We start from the raw sequence: 21,550 nt of genomic DNA, 5'->3' as shown, positions 1-21,550 counted from the left end.
GAGGTACAGTACAGTACAGTACAGTCACGTGTCACGTCAGTCAGTCGGTGAACAAAGTCCAAACATGCACGATCGAGGAACATGATAGGACATGTTTTGTGGATAAAGTAAACATAATGTAAAAAGTCTGGTAATAGGCAAAGCTATATTTCTAGTAAACTATAGTATTTCTGTAAAAGTGGGATAATTTTCGTGAGTGATTAAAAATAAAAAAGTGGGTAATTTCCCCAAAAGACAGCCTATATTATACTGTTATTGTCTGTTGAAAAATAGATGCATGTGCACAAATGTGGTGGGGGGTTTTTTAAGGGAAAAAAGTGTGTGTGTGTGTGTGTGTGTGTGTGTGTGTGTGTGTGTGTGTGTGTGTGTGTGTGTGTGTGTGTGTGTGGGGGGGGGGGACTCTGCCATTGAACTGTATTGAGCAAAACAAAGCCTGAAGGTTATTTATATTTGGCTAAAGTTTACCTAGAGAGAGAAAAAGGTGTCTGTAGACGAGTGTTTTAAAACGACGTAGCCTACGTAATTTCCTGGGCCAAGGGGGTGGGTCTTCAGATGTCAACTAACCGAAGAACAACAACAAAGTGCAAGAGAGAGACGACCCGACCGACGGTGCTCCTGGGGGTGAGTGCACTCGCTTCATGGACGGAAAAATATACTTTTAAAAGGTAGAACACAATATTTGATTTACCCATTATCTCCATGCTGCAGAGTGTATATATATATACCGATATGAGATCAAACGTGCCCATAATCGTCTTTGTGGTCTAATAATGTCGCGTTTGAAATAATGAAGGGTCGTACTTTACTTTAGGAACGACCTGGCTGTTACTGTACACTTCAAATAGAAATTGTAACCGGTATGTTCACGATGATTTCGACTAATAATAACTTAATAAGTGAAGTCACAGAATGTTCTAGCGGCCACATATTCACACAGTCGTGTTTTAACTGCACTATGTCCATGTGGTTGTGCATAACGCATGGGCCATATTACACAACAACAACAACATAATGTGATCAGCCGTCGTGCATGAGAAATTGTGGTCAATGTTTCTGCGGATCTATTATTGCTAGTTTCTGAAAACACAAGTAGTGTTTACTTACTTAGTACAGTAGAGTACAGCACCCCCCACAGTTTGTAGCTAAGACGCATTCAGCTCAGCTGTTTATTATTTCTCCCAACAGGTGAAGGCTATAGACCCCCTGTTGACCTGCATGGCACCAAGGCCCCCACCAGGCAGTCTCACCACGGGGGGCACCTGATCTGATGTGCTGAAAAATACTGTCCTTTGGTCTCCGGCATATCAGAGGTAAGAATCAGAGCATCTCTGAAACGGGAAGCCATCTTTGACAGAACATCACAGGGTCCCCGGTTACCTGAACCACTGGAGGTGGGCCGAGCTATAAGATGCACACACAGAAACCACCTGTCTGAAACTGATAGGGCTGATGATCTGGGTTCAGCAGGCTGTGTATGAGCATCAACCACCCAGCTCCTAGAATACATCTGTTTTGATGTGTCTGACAGATGGTACTGCTACTGCAACAATACACCGTTAAATGTTTCATAAAGTGTACTCTTGACATAAGTGCATTTGTGAATTATAGATAAAGATAAAGAAAACTTTATTGACCATTTAATTTACATAAAATGGAAATGTGAATTTAGCACCCAGCAGTCAGTTACAACAATACAACATTACATAAAATACACAGATGCATTAAAATACTATATAAAAATGCATTCACATAGACACAGCAACAGTGATAATGAACAGTGGGGATTAGGTGAACTATCTAAACATATTTAAAATGTCCACAGCAGTTGGCACAAACAAAGTTTTGTAACCCTTCATTTTAGCTAATTTTGCACTAAGCCTCCTGCCCGATGGCAACAAGTCAAATTCAGAGCTAAGAGGGTGGGTAGAATCATTGTAAATCTGAATTGCTTTTTTGGTTATGGAGCGGTTTCAAACATTGGAGACAATTTTTTGTCTCCAATGTTCTTACTTGCCTGGTTGACTACCTGGGTGAGGTTGTTTTTGTCTCTAACTGAGAGATTCCTAAACCAGGACACGATGTTAAAGTTGAGAACACTCAGTGAGTCACTGACCAGGGTGTGTTTACTGGCGCTAAAACTTCTCAGTTTCCTGAGAAGATAAAGCCGCTGCCTTGCCTTTTTGTAGATGTTATCCACTTAATGTTATCTGTTATATAAGACTGAAAATTAAGACATTATTTTTTGGTACTACTTGTTACTTACTTATTATCTGATCCTATCCGCCATGCATTAAAGAAGATTAAAAAAACAACAACCCAACAACAATAAACAATGAAATAAAACCATACACTACAGACGTATAAGACTCACAATGGTAGCCTTAGCTCAGAATAGAAATGGACAGTCCTGCTGTCTCTTAAAGGTATATTCAGTGATCTCACTTAATTCAAATATCACTTATTTTTTTGTTTTGTTGTGATAATCATCCATACTATAGAGTTTGCTGACCATATAAGGAGTTCCTCCCTGTCACCAGTTAACCCCTGGGGTTTTTGGCTAGGTGGCCCAGCCATCATCCAATCAGGATAGAGAGGGGCCTTCTTTTTAGCTACTTTTGCCCTTAGCCTCCTGACCGATGGCAACAAGTCAAATTCAGAGCTAAGAGGGTGGGTAGAATCATTGTAAATCTGGGTGAGCTTGTTTTTATCTCTAACTGAGAGATTCCCAAACCAGGACACGATGTTAAAGGTGAGAACACTCAGTGAGTGACCTATAGCTCACTCACACTCTGACCACTCGCTTTTCTATTCCACTCGGTGCAAGCCTACAGTATGTAAAATAGTACCTTTTGGTTTACAGATTGATAGGTTCACTGTTGAAGGGAGGTAAATGACTTGCACTGATTTGAAGTGTGTGTGTGTGTGTGTGTGTGTGTGTGTGTGTGTGTGTGTGTGTGTGTGTGTGTGTGTGTGTGTGTGTGTGTGTGTGTGTGTGTGTGTGTGTGTGAATATTTTGTAAACTTAAAATAAGAGGGATATTACACCAAGATTTTTGGTGATGTTGTATGCATCTCAAATTTTAAACACTATCTTGTTATCTATAGTACTGAACTCCTGACATCCCCTGGGTTGTGGAAATACTTTCTCTATGGATGGAGAATAACATGGGGTCATCTTACAATCGTCTCACATAAGAATTGTTGTCCAAAAATAAACAAAACGATATTGTCAAGGAGGTGGCTCTGTATGTATCGTTTACGATAGTCAGTCACTCATATTTGATACAGTCTGTTTATGGCGAAGAATGTAACGAATTTGGTGGCAGTAACATTAGCGCTTGCTCGCCGTCAGTTGATTCTTCATATCCATATGAGTGAAACCACCGGGATCATTTGTTTCTTTTTGGAACACAGTTCTTATTTGACGCAATATAAAAAAAAGTCTATGGGAATTCAGAATGGGAGGGGGGGGGGGGTGTCTCAGGTAGGATGTGTAAATTACTATATTAATAATAAAGCAGAGTTTTATTATGTGTTATGATTTCACTGTATATGTTTTCAAATGAGAATGTACGTATAGGTCTATGTGAAGATTGCTGTGCGAATATATATTTGAATTATCTGTTGGATTAAAGAGGTTAAAATTACAGACCAAAAAAACCAAATTAACTGATGTTTTTAATCAAAATATGAATATTGTTTTCAATAATTTAACACTAGTACTATTATGGTTACTATCAATTAATGTGAATGCATATATGCAGCATATCAATTGCTGCTAAGTATCCTGTCCTGATCTACAAGCTCAAAACGTGTCTCATTGTAACACGCTTGAGCTTGTAGATTGGCTATTTCCACTATTATAACTATAAAGTTATAAACAGAAACAAACAGAAATGTAATTATTATTCTTAATGTTCCAATGTTCCAGTACAGAAACGTTAATACAGTAGCTAGCATACAGTATCACTATACTGTAAAAACAAACAAACACACTCTCAGTTTCCTCAATGTATCCTCTAGAGGGTGCAGTTGAGCAGCACTGGTTTGAAGGATAACCTCATCTCTTCCTAATGCATTTATATCCTCTGTCATCAAGTTGTTGTTTTTGCATCCATTCGTTACAACGGAGGTCTCCACCTACTCTGCCGACTCACATCTCAAAATATGTTGTTCCATACAGGGACCTCCACAAGCAAAGATTTGAGTTAAAAATGTTCGCTTTAAACAATATGTATATTCCAAGTTTTCACGATTGCCGGTATTCAAAAATAGCAGATAATATAGGAGATAAATAGGAGTCAATTACAATGGCATCTCTCTGGCACCAGTGAGATTATGTCATATTGTGTCTGGAATACAGTGTCACTTGTGTGGCTAATGGAATGCTTTGTGTCTCTCCTCTGTCAGCTGTAAGGGCCATTACATGCCAAATGTTCCTGGTACTGCCACCATAGTCACCACTGGTTGGCCACAGGAGGACAAGTCACCGGCTACCTTCTTCAGCCCAACACCGTAGTACAGACTGAGAGGTGTGTGCCGTTGTCAGTGTGGGGTGGGCTCCCGGTAGTGGTGGAAAAAGTACTCACATTTTTTAGTAAAAGTATCAATACTGCAATGTAATAAATACTCTGTTACAGGTAAATTCAGATTTTATTGAGTAAAGGTACAAAGGTAATCAAAATGTTTCCATATGTTTTCAAATATAATATAATATAATCAATCTTTTGAAATCACCGAAATGTGGATTGTCTATTTTCAAATGGCTGAAATGTATATTATAGGGCTGAAGTGGTTAATGTATGTTTTGTAATAATAATATAAAAAAGGAACTAGTAGCTAAAGTTTTTAAAATAATTCTAGTGGAGTAAAAGTACAATATTTGCCTCTGAGATGTAGTGGAGTAGAAGTAAAAGTATAGAACATTTTAAATATTCCAGCAAAGTAAAAACGCCTCACAACTGCATTTACTGTAAGTACAGTACTTTCCACCACTGGGGAGCGGGAACCCCAGCTAAATGATTTATAGCTAAGAACCAAATGGATTACTTTTGGGTCGCCGTCTGTAACTCAGAGTGTAATTTAAGTGTAGATCAGTGTAACAGAGATAAAAATAAAACAAAAAATGCAGACAAAATTGAAACTATACTATATAAACTATAACATTTTGTGTATTATCAACGTAGTTTATAAGCTACGAAAAATACTTTCTGTACACATTTGTAATTACAAATATAAAGGATAACATAGGACTACTGTATGGCTTAATGGGAAGGATTAAGGATAGGATCTTTTCAGTTGGCAATCTGTGACCCCACCATCACCTTCCCACGATCCCACTTTGTGTCCCGACCAATAGTTGGAGAACCTCTGTTCTATAGCAAGCAATGATTACTTATCACTTATCAGAATATAGAGCTAATGATTTAACAACAAAACTTGTTGTTAAAACCTTTTAAGTTATAGTGTTATAACTTTTAACAACTTATAAGTGCATTATAAATGAGATTATAATACTATATTATAGACTCAAGTGTTAAAAAATTGGGACACATCATAATTCCCGATACAAATGTCAAACAGGTCTGGCTCTAATCTCCATCTTCTCATGACCAGCCTCAACCCTCTCTCTCTCTCTCTCATACACCAGGTTAGGGCTGCAGTAACCATGTACCAGACCTCTGACGAAGAGGAGGTCAACATGGACCAGACCTCTGACGAGGAGGAGGAGCGCACCTTCGTCCAGGTTATTAGTGAGAAGTACATCTCAGAGAACTTCCCCTTAAGCCGTGGCCCTGGTAAAGGGTGCGTCGTGGTGCTGCCCAGCCCTCCGGGATCACCCACCAAAGGTGAGAGGTGACACTGGTCATTCTGTTGAACTTAATTTATGCTAGATTCAGACTGATATTATATCCGTTCGGCTGATATATCGGTCATTATTTGACTTTTTGACGACACTGGTATCGGCAATTATGCAGCTGATGTGTTGTTTTCAAAAATAGCCGATCTGCAAGCTCACAATGCATAGCAAAAGTGACACATTGTGAGCTTGTAGGATGGCTATTTTTTTTAAAATATGGCTTATTGCGCAGTGGTAGAGTTTGTAAACCCATTAAGACCTGAGGCCGATTCTACGAATGTCTGTTTCTTATTTCTGAAAAACTGAAAAGCTATATATTCTTGCTATATAACGTTTTCATGCAAAGGACCACCAGACTTGATATGTATTTGCCCCCCCACCCACATCTCAAAATATTTTGTTCCAGGGACCCCCAGAAACAAAGATTTTAGTAGGGGGGGGGGGGGGGGGGGAATTGTCATCAGACCTAAAAATCATTTCATCGCCCAGGCTCTAATTTATACCTAATTGCACGGAAATAACAGATTTCTGCTTGAAAATGTGTTATTTTAGACATGGGGTCATGATGCCATGTCTGTGTACATTCAATTCTGTCTGGGAGCTAGCGGCTAAGCCTTTGAGCTACTTATGTGCATGGCGGTGTCTATAACGCAGCATACTGTTCAGCTAGCACCCTGCCTTTTATGCTGCGTTCACGCACAGCAGCAGAGACAAAGCTAGTTGCTGTTGAAGTGTTACTCAAGCCAATTAAAAAGGTTTTTCTTGCATTTATGGAACGGGTCCCATTGACAAATAATGCACTTCGGAAAATTCGTCTGGCGGTCGCCCGCTGTTAAAATACACTGTTATGCTTTTTTGCTGTTATAGTACAGTTCTAGAATGACAGGAAACGGGGAGAGAGAGATGTGGTATGCAACCACTAGGTCATCAGCGCCCTAATGCCATGTGCACATTGTCAGTAATCCACTGAAGTACCTCCACAATATTTTCCCACATATACGTTTTGAAATGTTTAATTTTGAAATGGAAGTCAAGGAGCTCTGATCATGTTGAAACCTTGCCCTTATTTGGAGTCATACAGACATACATACCTGTATGTCATAGACGATTGACATCATATTTGACTGGCACTGTCACAACATTCCCATGTGGATGACAATTGGCCCAGACCGACCCCCCACAACCGGCAAGCTGATAGCAGATACTCTGCTGCCCGCTCTGTTGAGGCACACACAAACAAACAAACAAGCCCTAATACCACCACCTTTATACTGAAAAACATCCCTCCATGTGCAAAAAATATTAAAGCAAGGAGGGCAGCCCATTCATTCGGAGGCCCTGTACGTCAAGTGTCCAGTCCAGGCCTGTCAACATGAAAGCTGAGAACAGCGCAACTTTGATTTGTGGAGCGTCACACACCTCCCACAGCGACAAGTGTTTGGCACTTTGTAGCTTCATGTCACTGGCTTCCATTGTAAAAGGTCAACTTGCAGAGGACACATTCAAAGTATGTGCAAATTCTCCAAACAACAACAACAACTTGGGCTGCTGGGCACCGTTACTATATGAACTCGCAGCATTAGGGTGGCCACAACCATCTGCTAGATTAATCTGTAAAAGAAAGAATTACTCCCTTTCCCCACTTTCCCTTTCACCTGTGCTTCATAATGCCAATTGCCAATAGCTGCATTATTTTTTCGCACCAAATATTCAGTGTCCTAGTAGCATAATCAACCTCCTCAACAAAATGGGCTGCTTTCAGTGTTTTTTTTTGTTTTTTTTCTATTGTTTTACCATATTGTGCAGTTGTTGTCTCCATCAGGCCGAAGGCATGGGGAGAGAGTATGTTTTGCACTCCGTCCGTCCTTGTGTGTGTGTGTGTGTGTGTGTGTGTGTGTGTGTGTGTGTGTGTGTGTGTCCGTCCGTCCGTCCGTCTGTCTGTGGACAGCTAATCTCCGGCACCGTTGGCTTGATCGCAGCCATACTCTGCTCAGTTTCAAACAAAATGCTGCAAATCATGAACACATCGTGTGATTTCCGTGAAATTGTGCATGCACATTCCCACTAGGCCAAGGAAGAAATGCCACTGGAACATTTTCAACTCAGCCTCATGGTGGTGCTATAACTGGCCGATTAGTGTCTTTACCTCTAATTGCACGCATCTGTGTAAAACTTTGTCTGCACACTCCCTAAAGGAAAAACCTTTGCCTGATATTTTCAGCTCTTTATAGCGCCACCAGGAGGACGACATATGTAAAACACATTTTCTAATATTACTCCTTCAGATCTTATCCAAATTTCACGCAAATCGGTACACATGCTCTCCATAGTCATGTGATCAAGATGGGTGTGTTTGATTTCTCATAATCCATCCCGATTGGCTACGATTGGCTCCCAAAGTTTTCAGGAGTAGCCCGCTTTGTATCCGTTTTGTACAAATCACCTCAACTCATCAACGCATCATGCCACACACACACACACACACACACATGTTTATATTACTCCTAAACATTTTGCCAAACATCACACACACTCCTATCCTCCTGGTGGGCAGAGCTGTTGAAATTCATTCATTGATAAAAAAAATTAATACCCGTTTCCAAAATGGTCCTGAAGACAAAAACTAATACATTTGCCTTGATCATAAAGTGATAGTAAGTAAGTTTAACTAACTAACTAACTAACTTGTCACTGGTTGCAGAACATCTCCACCTGCCCAGTGTGCTGGTGTTGAATGACTGTGGAATCAGCAAAGCTGGAAACCGCTCTGAGGTTGCATCTTACTGTGCCCATGTGGTAGAGCTGGACCTGTCCTATAATCAGCTTAAGGACTGGGGAGAGGTGGGTATCCTGAAACTATACTCTGTGCAAAATGGAGCTGGATGTTAGTATCCATATAATATCAATATTGTGAGTGATATGAGACTAGATATGCTGAATATGGATGAAATGAGAACGTACACAAAAATGTGTATGGCATAATAAGGTGTGAATAGAAATTACAGTAAAAATGATACGATCTCCTGAAACTATTATACCGTTCTAGCTGAATGAAATCATCATATCACAGTTAAAGATGAATAATCTTTAGATTTAGGATATTAGTTTTAAAATGAAACTGTCTATCAAATTTAAGAAAAAGCTCTCTCTCAGCTAGCGGGTCACACCATAGACAGTTGGACCGTTAGACAGTCTTCGAACCTCCCTGCCCCTAAGAGTTATTTTGTTGCTGCATAATGCTATGCATGTTAACACGTTTCATGAATCTGATTCATGATAGATGTTTTTGTACAGCGTCTCCTCGAAAACACGATAAAATATCAGCTATAATAATATATCAAAAGCTATAATGCTTGTAGGTTTCGTTCTAGTCATTTTAACCCATTAAAACCGGGAAAGCAAGCTATGTCATTTTAGATTTTACCGTTGGCTATTCAAAGATAGCAGATATATAAGCTCACAGCGCATCACTTTTTGCAGCACTTCAAACTTGTACATCTGCTATTTTTAACATTTTTGAAAACACTCCCATCTGGTGTATGAATTGTGTACTCCAGGACTGGCACACATTGATTTTCTATTGGGTACACCTTTATTTTTAAAGCTGTTTCACTCGGAAACCGAGAGTCAGGAAGTGAATTTAATTCACCCAAAACATACATTTTGTAACCGGGGATCATATTGTTTAGACTTTAGAGAAATGAGGCGCAAATCAAGCTTGTTTTGACCAAAAAAGAAGAATCCGAGATATTACGATTCTAAAAACTGCGTTCCCATAGACGGCATAAGGCAAGCCAGCGGAATTTTCACTTCACCTGAACCGGAGTGTTATGAGCACGTAGAGAGGCGATCTCAGCGACTAGCGAGAATAAACGAAATGATTTGCATTATGTGGAAAACATATATTTTTTAAATGCAACACCAACCGGAAACCCACTACCGTTTTTGTCCTAAACCGGATCACACAGCTGGTTTTAGAACGAATACCAGCCTTTCCTCCACTGGGTGGAAAGTCTGCTGACGCGAGGTCACTGATTTAGAAGGCATTTGTACACTCGGCCTTAGGTCTTACTCTTAAACGGGTTCATATCTTTCTGGGTTGTCAGGTCGGTACCATCGTGTCCAACACCCCCCGCCTGAACTTCCTGAACCTCAGCATGAACCCTCTGAGTGGCTGTGAGCTGGAGCCCCGCCTGGCCCACGCCTTCTCCAGAGTGCGACGCCTGGTGCTCATCAAGACACGCGTCAGCTGGGACACCGTTCACACTGTCACACAGAACTCCCCAGAGTAAGAGGACATGTGTTGTAATTTAATTAATTTTTTAAAATCTACTTTTTATTTTATATCCATTTAAGGGTGCGTTCAGAAATTTGCACTGGGGTGAACTCTTCTCGTTAATTTATTCAGTGCACTCGGTGCGTTGTCGTTCGAAGATCTGGTGCGCTGTGCCCCCGGGTGTGCTGAGTGCCCGCACTGACCGACCCCTTCACAGAAGTTGGGGTTGTTCAGTGTGAGTGTGTCACTGTGGTGTCTCAAGCGCTCCCGGGGGCGAACGCTAACCTAGCAAGGCAAGCATGATTTAGTACATCACCATACAGGCGTTCATCATTTACCTTGGTCCATGTTTTAACTGGTTAATACAACCAATTTTAACTGGTCGTTCGTAAATAAGCCACGCTCTATGATGTGATGTGTGCATATCCAAACGCATCCTAAATCTATTTGTTTCTGTTACATCATTCACTACTTGGTGCTGGTCACCACCGACATCATATCGACTGATTATTGATTAATAACCATTGTCATTGTGTTGCTGCCCTATAGGCTGGAGGAGCTGTTCCTTTGTCTGAACGATTATGACAGCGTGATGGAATCCCCAGTGCCCTGTCCGTCCCTACGCCTGCTGCAGATCACAGACAACCAGCTGCAGGACTGGGCAGAGGTCAGGAAGCTCGGAGCCATGTACCCAGGCCTGGAGGTGCTGGGGCTAGCCAATAACAGCCTTCAGTCTCTAGAGGAAACTCAGGACACGCTCCAGCGCCTTTTCCCCAACCTGCGCAGCATTAACCTCAACAGCTCAGGTCAGAGATGGAGTAACCGTAGTCACGTTACGTACTACAGATGTTTGAGCAAATGACCCTATCGCTCATTTTGGTACATCCACAAATAAAGTATCTTTAGGGGGGTTTTATTATATTTTCCTGTTTCTCCTTGAGTACTGTGGTACTGTGTTTACGAATGTTATCCGTCCTTGTTATTATCCTGTATTTGGTGTTGTATATTGTTATATTATTTGCCTCTTCTCTTTGTCAGTTCACACTTGTAAAAGAGACATTCTTTTTTTTTTAAGATATTTTTTTGCGGCTTACGCCTTTTTATTGTTTTTCTTTTTGAAGGGACAGACCGTAGGCTGACAGGAAACGGGAGAGAGATGGGGGGATGACATGCAGTAAATGCCGTGTCGAGTTGAACCCACGGCACACTGTGACTGGATTACCAGTCGGGTGCCCAGACGGTTACGCCACCACCTGGGCCTTGTAAAAGAGACTTTACTCCTCTCAATGTGTCTTTCTGTTATGCAGGGCTTGGAAAATGGGAAGATATTGAGCGGCTGAATCTTTTCCCGAAGCTGCAGGAGGTGAAGGCCCAGGGGATTCCTCTGCTACAGGCCTACAGAAAGAAAGAGAGACGCAGCCTCGTCATAGCACAGTTAGTCTATGCACTCTCACACCTACACACTCACTGTACATACACTGTAGATCAGTGGTTCCCAAAACCTTTCAGCTCTAAACCCAAAAGAGAAAATCAGACCCACACTAGTGAAAGTAGCAGCTCTACAAACTCTATTTATGAATACATCGTACTCATCACAACCTTTTCACTACAACACAAAGACACTATCTCATAACCTGTCTAACACATTCAATATATTTATTTTGATTTAGAAGCTACTACAGTATGTTTGATGCTTAACTGGTATCATAGTTTCTTTGACACACTAAAACGTTTTCTTTGCATTTAACTGATGACCATTTACACTGATGTTTGTTTACTGGGGTTCATGCCATTTACTCTGATCTATCTCACACAAGTTGCAAGTCACTCAGTTTTTTTTAGCTTGGAATTCCCATCGATGATGTCATTGGTACTAGGCACTGGCAGGTTTCGGAACTTTCCATAGACGACCAGTGAGACTAAATTGTCCCATCTCATAATGGGCATTAGTAAGGACCAGTTCTATGAAGAAAACGTTGAAATTGGATGATGTGCTTTTTTTAATGCATATTTTTGTGATCACAGGTTGACCCTTTTTTTCTCTCCTGCAGGCTGCCATCTGTAGCAATGCTGAATGGGAGTGTGGTGAGCGATGGGGAGAGAGAGGATGCTGAGAGGTTCTTCATCAGACATTTCTGTGAATGTCCAGAAGAGGAGCTTCCCGAGAGGTACTTGTCTATACACACTATCACACAGTATGCATCACACAGGCACACCAAGCGTCCCAAAACCTTGTCATCTGGGTGGCCGTGAACCAGACGTTATGCTGGGCCATCTATAAATATGTCTTCTCAAAAGATGTGTACGCCGGATAGTGCAAGCAGATCCATCAGTGGCAAAACATTTCGATTCGATTCCTCCGGGAGAAGTGTGTTGCATATCTTTCAGCATCTCTTATCTGCCCGAGTTTCCTGTCTCTCAAACGTTAATAATAATCAAAGGCAGAGGGTGGTTTTAGAAGCTTTTATTTCCCACTATTGCGTTGGTCCTGTGGGAATGTATTAGTGTGGTGTGTCCATGCCAAGCCTTGTTTTGGGAGCTTAATACTCCCTCTAGTGATCACATTTCCATTGGCATTGAAAAGTATGATTTCAGGTAATAGAAAAAGAGTTTGTCGTGGAGAAAAGGTAATGATCCTATAAAACACCTAAACGATCTGCTTTAGTGTCATTAGCGTTTGGATTGCAAGGATAATGGCATGAAATCAAGTCAAGTATTGGATAGCACTCATCAAAGTCTGTAATCCCACTTCCATAGACAACGATTTCAATCGCAGTCCTTTTTAATGTAATTTAATAATACAATACACAGGATAACGCAGATGCCAGTCTTAGTAGTATTATGGCTTTTTATGTAAAGGATGTACAGGAAGCCGGTCATTATTGCAGAACAAACCCCAACAGTCTACTTATGTATTCTCACACAAAATGTATAAGATTTTTTTTTTTAATCAATTTACAATTTAGGCATTTAGCAGACACTCTTAATCCAGAGCGATTTACAGTAAGCAGTCATCTATGTTGGTATTTCTGTATAACAAATGATCAGTCGATTATTATTATTATTATTATTATTATTATTATATATTTTTAAGCCCTCCTAGTGACTGACACTAAAAGCGACTTGCCCACACTCTTCGGTGGCTGCATTCCACTTAACCTCAGCAGAATGTGGGGGAGGGATTTGTTAGGGAAGGCGCGGTCCCTGTCTGGGGGGAAACTAACCTTTGGGAGACAATGCCACCAGTCTCTCCCCACTCAATGACTGCTTTGTACCATGAATTCTCTGATTGGTAAACCGATATACAAGGTAGCAGGTTGATTTTCTTTCTTTAAGAGATATATCGTATATAATAATATATGTGTGTGTCTGTGTGTGCGTACTGTATACAGCTGAGACATTGGTTAGTTTCCTGGCAGTGTGTTCTCCTATGACATACAGTAGGTGCATGACTCTTCCTCCATAATGATGGACATGAATGATGTCCACTTGTACAGTATACTAGTATGTACTTTGAGTGTATATTAATGGCTCCAGTATAAACGCATCACAAAATTAGCAGTGAGACAGACAGAGCCAGTCATCCTGCAACCCTCATCCACTGTCAATTCAATCTCAAATTCTCACGGTTTAACAGTGTCCTCTATTACTCCATTTCATTGCTTCCTGCTTGTATAAATGGCATATTCACACTGTTGGTCCGGCGCCAGTCTCTTGGAGTGTATAGACACTGGCTGTGACTGCATGTGAGTGTTATTGGGTTGGGGGGTCAGACATGGTCAGTGAGCACAGGACGGGCCACTATCCCCTTTCGATGCGGATGGGGCTGTGCCCTGACTAGCCCTCGGAGATCAGAGTCCGCTCAGGTGAACACCACAGGTCTGCAGAGATCTGACACAGCCTGTCTTTGAGTAACCATAAACTCCAGGCCTCAAACCACACCAACGGCAGACATATACGAGATTACTTTTCTTAAAGGGAGCATGTACTGTAGTAGAGAAGGGGCCAGGAGTGGGGGAGGCTTGAGGCATTAAACTAGTGTTTTAATAAGGAAACATAAAAAACGGACAAAGCAGGATGGGAATAATTATTTGCAAGGAAAGAGAAGCGAAGTGGGTTAGAGCAGACATTTTAGAGAAGGCATAGCTTTACTGCAAGTAGAGTGAAAGAAGCGTGAATATGGAAGAGGCGCATATGGAGAGAAGTGAGGAAATAAGCATTTCATTGATTTAGTTTCATTAGCAGGTAATTTCTGGATGAAAATCACACCTCTCTCTCTCTCTCTCTCTCATTAGCAGGCAACAGTGCAGCACTATCTCTCTCTCTCTCTCTCTCTGTTTCTGGCACAACAGCGCCACTTTTGCTCCTACTGGTACTCATAGTCACACATACATACACATACATAGTCACGTAGGTTAGTTAACACATAGGTTAACACGGAAATTGCTGTTCCTTGGAGTCGTTGCACCACTCAAAAACAGTGAGAGACATCAGGGAACTGAGGATTTTTGCCTCAACACTTTGATGTTCATGCACAGCCCAAAACATTGCCTGCTATTCCGGAAGACCATTAGAAAGGACTTGGGATATCTGCTTGTTATCACCTGTGTTGTTATTCCTCCCGTTGTACTGCCATGCTTATCACATTAAATGAGAGCAGTTTAGAGCTAAATGGTTTCTCATAGAAAGGTACTTTGTGCACTGTGGCCTTAGACAAGAATTCCCAGGGCGGCTTCGAAGTTTTGGCCCGAAACCCCAGGCCAGGGGATTTGCTTTGTGGGGGAGTTTTTGGGGAGGGAAGGGAAATTGCTTTGATTGGCCCAGCTGTTACAGTAGCTTTGAAAGCACAGGCCTTTTCTCCTGGATTTTATTTAATCGTTCCCGGGTCCTTATCTCTAGCCTGAGCCATTCCCCCGAGGTGGCTGAGAGCTTTCTCACGGCAAGCGAGAGGCAGAAACCCCTGCAGTATTTCTGTCCTCGACGAACTCATGAACGCACACAAATGTGTCTGTAGAAGCATTCACCTACACTATACACAAATTAGCACATTTAGTTGACTTTTATGACTAACCCCCTCCCAAACACACACAGGGTCCGTATTTAACACAAGCCAGTCGTCAAATGCAGGTAGATTGTTAATTTGGCGTGTACAGTTCGGACATCACCTGACACTTAACCTGGTGTATCAGCAAAGATATTTCTCCGCTTAACTAAACATCAGGTGACTTTTGTTTTCGCAAAAAATTATCAGCTCAGCGGGAGTATAATTTATAATAAAATGTGCCTATATGTGCACACTGCACATAGAACTTGTTTTTCGGTTTAACCACCAAAATGTAGTGGTTCATTTGTATACATTTGACCTGATAGCTATTTTTATTCACCATAATGTGTTATGCGGATAAAATATATACATGATACATGACAAAAAAAGGCTTTGTATTTTTGAGTGGTGCAACCACTCCTACATCCAGCAATGTCTGTGTACCTGTTTGTGTACCTGAATGAGCACGAGTATGTGACTTATTAATAGCAGTAGGGGGCGCCAGAAACAGAGAGAGGGGTAGTGCTGTGTTTTTTTTATGTCCGGTTAAATAAAATAGTGTTGGACTGTTTTGGTGTTTGGTGGGCAGAATAGAATTAAAATGCTGCGGGAGCGAGCAAGAAAAAAACATCCCCTTCGTCTTCAGGTACCACGTCCTCGTGTCCAAGTACGGCGAGCTGCCCCCGCTGGCCGAGGTGGACCTGAGCCCCCGCAGCGCCATGGTGGACGTGCGCTGGGGGGACACGGTGGAGGCGCTGAGTCTGCGTCTGGAGCAGACGGTGGGTGAGCTGAAGAAGCAGCTCAAGACCCTGGTGCAGCTGCCCGTCGGCGGCATGAGGCTGTTCTATATGGACCGCGTCATGTGCTGCGTGGTGGGGCCTCAGGAGATGAGATATGGATGCCGGGCCCTCCATTCGTATGGCATTCAAGACGGCGACGAAATCCACGTCGTGCCCAGAGTGAAAAACCGCTGCGGCTCGTCTGAGTCTTGATGCCGAGCGGTGCCTCAGGAAACGTCTCACTGGATACCAAGTTTCTGTTTCGCGATATAGATTTTCTTTGTTTTTGAAGTTTGAAACTTTTTTTTCCTCCCAACCATGATTGTAAAGATGTTTCTTTCACAGCCTAGGTCCGTCACCTTTTACTAATTTGTATTATATATGCAGTATGCACAAACACTTTAATATAGAGTCTTTTATTAGCGGCATTTATGTTTTCAATGCACGCGTTTTGGCACCGGTGATGTGCCACACCACGAGCCCGGTCTCGTTTTCACGCAAAGCGTTGTACTGAAATTATCCCGAGGTTACCTCAGAGCTGAAATCGGGAGTGCAGAGTGTCGTGGACAATAGGACTTGTGCATATAGAGCACATGGTCACAGCTAATCACAACTGGGAGGGGATAAGGAGCCCTTGGCAGAAAGATAAGACCAGCCTGAGGTAAGGTGGGCTCCGGGGAAAGAGAAAAGAAGGGGTGTCGAATGCTCAAGTTACGTCAGGTTTTTCTCGCTGTTCATCCTGTGAATGGAGTAGCTCTCTCTCTCTGCGGAGGCGGTTAAGTAGAGGCAGGCTGTATGGTAACCACACACTGGCCACTGTGTCACGGACACTTCCCCTGCATTTAGGTTACAATGGGTTCACCCAGCAGGCCGTGGTCCTCTACCCAGCCTCCTTAGGCTCTACGTTACATCCATCTAACTCACTGTGCCTCCGCATGCTGTTTCACAGGACCTGGAGCGGTCAGAAACGTTCCCGTTCTCTCACACTGTTCAATTATAAAGTGTTCAAAATCAAACATCAGCTGTAATCGGCTTAGCGATGTGAGAATGGTCAATAGGGTGGCAGCAGAATGATAGCTTAACGCCGTGTGCATTTCTGAATCTGAATTTCCCAGGGATCAATAGGAACTTTGAAAAGGGCCATATTGCAAATCGACCACAACACTTTAAAATTAATTTGTAGTTCATCATATGATGTGTGAATGAAAATACAAGTATCAAACTCGTCTGATAAGATCAGCCGTTTACACAGAACTAGCTTGCTAACCATAGACCTGTAGTTGGATTTGAGCTGGACTTCAGGACTTGAGACTTTATATGAGACAAAGTTGAGACTTTGAGACTTGACTTGGACTTGCAACAATATGGATTTAAGACATCACTGCGTGCAATTCATTCTCCCCAAAAATATATTGTTTAGAACTGTTTGTGTTATAAGTACATCCTCATGACCCCCATCCCCAAACTATACTGCGATAAAAGCGTAATTGTTATTCGGAACAAGGTTGATTTTCTTCTACCACATATATAGGCATCAACTTGTATATCAACTCCCTGCTGGGGCTCTGGGGCAGTGCGCTCACTCCACTGTCACTCTGGCTGGCCTGAGCACTCCACCATCCTCTCAGGCTCTGGCTGAACGGCTTGCACCTCTTTTGGAGGAGATAGGATGACGGGCCATGTCGTGGTCGCGTGATAGTGTTCTGAAACAGGTTTCTGACAAGTCCCGGAAAAACGTGCTGTGATTGGCCAGTAGTCACTTTGAGTGACAGTTGGGGCAAACGCTCACCCCAAAACATGATTTAGGATTCTGTGCCTATCGGTACATAACTGGAACAGCACTGAGTCGGCCCAAGCGAACTTCACAACTTTCGGCACGGCGACTTACTCGCTTTAGCTTGCTCGATGGTGCCTCTTGTGGCTCAAGTTCGCTTGAGACGTTGCGCCTCCCATGCTGTCAAAAAACAGGGGTTATAGGGGAATAGGGTTGGTTGTATTGGAATGTGACAACGCCCCCACCTCCTTGTGTTCTCGTTCTTGCATTCAGCCAATAGAACGCAGGCAAGATCACCCCCTGACCAGAGTCTGCATGGTGATATGATATGAACTTTATATGTATAGCGATTTTCAAAACAAGCTTCCAAAGTGCTGCACAGCGCAAGATTAAAAACAGCAGACAAACAACAAAACAAAAAGCAATATGAAAATATGACACAAAAACCAATATATGGCTGTATATGGCTATAGAGCAGTTAAAAAACACTATAAAGATGAGTTTTCAAACGAGACTTAAACAGGGGCACGGATGGTGCTAACCTTACGTGCACTGGCAGTGCGTTCCACAGTCTTGTTTCAGCTAAGTAAGATAAAGTTAAAAATAAAAAATCCACTAGAAATTGTGCTGTGACATTTGGGCATGGCCACAATTCAGAGACCTGAAAGACAATTCACTTGGGATGAGACTTGTCACTGAAAGGCTTAAAAACAGCTCAAATCAGATGGTGGAGGGGAAATGAACTGGTTGGAATAACGTGTTCCTTCCACGCCCTAAGTCCTACCGGAGAAACTCCCCCCTGTCAGGCGATACGAAGCGGCCTGCTCACTCCTCATGCATTGAAGGACGCATGAGCTCAGTTCGGGGCCCTCCCCAGGTTGGCGGAGGGAGAGTAGCGCCCAGGATTACACCGGGTGGGATAATCGTGGGATAAAATTAATGATAATACAATTAAAATAAAACTCGAATCCTACTGAACTGCCATTTCAATTGGATGAAATTTTAATGTGGCAGAGCCAAATTGTCTTGTTCTTGTCAGAGTGTATACAACTTGTCTATGATACTCATTGAGAAGTACGGCTGAATCCGTCTTGTACACCAGTCATCTTTGCCAAAGATATGTCTTTGAAATGAAATACCCTCATGCTGTGCCTTACTGCCTTACATTATATTTTAAAACGTGTGTAAAAATGAATTAAAGTAGCTCTCTCCTATTCAAACAGTGTTCAGTGCTCCTCTGACACAAACTAGTTTTTTGTAGATAACTGGAGTCGGACCCATTCTTTATTAACTCTCAGGTGCTTTAACACATGATTTGATTTGTTTTGATGCTGGTATTAAAGTTAGAAACTGCATTTTGATGATGGGATGACCCCGATGAGATGTTAGGGGTTACCATGCATTTACTTAGGAATACGATTTTGGGAATTCTCATTTTGTTATGATATGATGAATTTAAGCTGCCACAAATATTTAAAATTAGGATTGTGTGTCATGTCATGTCTGATACATATCTGATCTTGTTTTGTGTGTTGTAAAATAGATCATTTATTCTGCGTGTTCTTAAGTATTGAAAGCATACATTTACTTTTACAGATTTGAAATGAAATTCTGTTAAAATTTGGAGATGTTGCGTACTCTTGATGACTGCATGCTTGGATGCACTGTATAAAACCGCTTGGATTTTATGTATAATGTAAGTCACTGTATTAGGCTATATCTGGTACAAATGTACATTGGAGCTTTTAATCTTATGAGTTTTCATGTGTTTTATTTCCTGAAATGATCTATGATATATGTAAAACATGGAGCAGGCTTAATGTTGTCAATTCCTGAATGTAAATCATTTACACAGGACTGTTCTGCTGATTGATTATGCATTAAATGCAGCCTGTTGATAGCTGAGAAGTAGACTTTTCTCACTCTATTGAAAACATTCCTTGTGTGCATACACCAGTGTAACATTTATGTGAAAAATATTCAGACTTTCAACACCGTCTGTCTGTCTGTCTAATATATTAGACAATTCACCCTTTGTCAGTCTTCTGATTGGTCCCTGACTGACTAACCAGCTGGCTCTTTCTGCCTTGTTCCGACCTGGTTCCGCCTTGTTTATGTTGAATTTGCTAAAACATCTTTTTTTGGATAAAACTCAAAACAAACATGATATGCCCAGTCACCATGCTGCACCTGTGATGTTTCTTTTTACTGACACCAAGTTTAAAATAAGAATTGAGTGCACAGAATATCAATACGAAGCAACTGAAAAACATGTTATTTCAATGGTAGTGGATGGAGAGAGAGGATTTTTGTCCAGCCACGAAACGGCAACCAATGGGTGCGAAGAGGGGCACAACCACGGGTGGGACTTGACAAAGGGTGAATTCAAGGATTCAACACGTCATGATCGAAAGAATAAGGTTGCGAATACAAGTGGCCGAAATTAGTTTTCTTTGACGGGTGGCTTGCATCTCCCTTGGAGATAGGGTGAGAAGTTCAGTCACACGAGAGACTTCATCTGGAAAGGAGCCAGCTTAGGTGGTTTGGGCATCTGGTTAGGATGCCTCTCGGTGTCTCCCTAGGGAGACCCTCGAGGCACATCCCACTGGGAGGAGACCCAGGGGCAGACCAAGGTGCAGTTGGAGGGATCACATCGACTCACTGGCCTTGGAATGCCTCGGGATCCCCCAAGAGGAAGTTACTAATGTATTAATGTTGCTCTGGAGAGGGAAGTCTGGAGCTCTCTGGTGGAGCTGTTGCCCCCGCAACACAAAATCCCACTTGTGTTGCACTGTGGCAAATGAGCTTGTAGATTAGCTTTAGCTAGCATAGTCAGAAGAATGTAACATACATGTTAATAGTATGTAGGTCAGGAACCCTGGCATATACCTCCAAGAGTCCTTGAGGGGGTTCCCAGCAATATGATGGATAGTTTGGAAACAATTTGTCCCTTTAGGCCGCGTCTGTAACTCCACACACCATTGGTTCAATCTTTTACAGAGTTAAATGAATACTGAAGATGTTATAGTGTAGATTGGGGTGCTAGATATATACATTGTATCAAATAGGGGGATTTGTGACCTAATTCATAACAAAATGGGGTTCCTGATCTATTGCGTAATGAAAACATGAATCCAAAACTATATTGGCATTAGATACAATTAAAAGTTCTATACATTGTCTTCCTGAAATGCGGCACTCGCAATAGGCCAGACGGAAGTGACCATTGGCCCTGAGGTATGGACTGAGCCACAAGAGAGGCTTCGAGTTGCTGGGCAGTCTGTACGCATGGATAGACTTCACAGCTCTGTTTCATTGGCTGAGTGCTTGGCTGTAGAGAAGACTACATTCTGCAGATCTATTCCCTCTTTGGCATACATGTGCGTTTTTGTTTTACCAAGTTGCGAAGACTCCATTCCATATGTGTCAGGTGGTGTTGTGTTTCCAAGGGGCCTTCCTCTATGCTCTCCTTCTCCAATTCCCAGCAGCATGGCTACTAATCCTGAGCAGGGTATCTATATCTCCCCACCCACAGACACACATACACTATCAGCTGCAGACCCCCTTCTCAAGGTTTAAGGTGTTCTGTGGAGCCCATGCATCAGCCATTAGGGGTTCTGTTCAAGCTAGACTACAGAGGTGCTCTTCGTGTCTTAAATAGGATAGCATGGACTTGGGTCAAGGTGACGCAAGTTCAGATGCAGCCTGCATGGCGACACCTGACTGGCTGACTTGAACAGATTTCATAGATATCTATGGTGTCAAGACTCACTTTCCTGCCTTGAGGTTGGGGGGAGGGGGGGGGGGGGTTTAAAACC

At 42.2% G+C, this 21,550-nt stretch overlaps 1 protein-coding gene across 4 annotated transcripts; it reads left to right on the top strand.

Annotated features, from left to right (window-relative positions):
* Positions 1 to 503: 503 nt before the first annotated feature.
* On the top strand, positions 504 to 19,650 carry LOC308326894 (tubulin-specific chaperone cofactor E-like protein). 4 transcript variants are annotated; one of them, XM_080779954.1, is made up of 10 exons: positions 504 to 621; positions 1,186 to 1,310; positions 4,410 to 4,531; positions 5,650 to 5,848; positions 8,561 to 8,700; positions 9,966 to 10,147; positions 10,685 to 10,941; positions 11,443 to 11,569; positions 12,187 to 12,303; positions 15,826 to 19,650. In XM_080779954.1, the coding sequence occupies exons 4-10, from the start codon at positions 5,668 to 5,670 to the stop codon at positions 16,169 to 16,171; spliced, it is 1,350 nt and encodes a 449-aa protein (XP_080636080.1). In that variant the 5' UTR covers positions 504 to 621; positions 1,186 to 1,310; positions 4,410 to 4,531; positions 5,650 to 5,667; the 3' UTR covers positions 16,172 to 19,650. The 4 variants fall into 4 exon arrangements, with proteins under 4 accessions (XP_080636080.1, XP_080636082.1, XP_080636079.1 ...); XM_080779953.1 differs by having other exon boundaries at positions 556 to 665; XM_080779956.1 differs by lacking the exon at positions 4,410 to 4,531.
* The last annotated feature ends 1,900 nt before the right edge of the window (positions 19,651 to 21,550 follow it).

The sequence above is a fragment of the Protomyctophum bolini genome, assembly GCF_963924005.1.
Source record: "Protomyctophum bolini genome assembly, chromosome: 13".
Taxonomy (NCBI): Eukaryota; Metazoa; Chordata; class Actinopteri; order Myctophiformes; family Myctophidae; genus Protomyctophum; species Protomyctophum bolini.
Note: the sequence above shows the minus strand (reverse complement) of the source record. Positions and strands in the feature narration are given on the sequence as shown.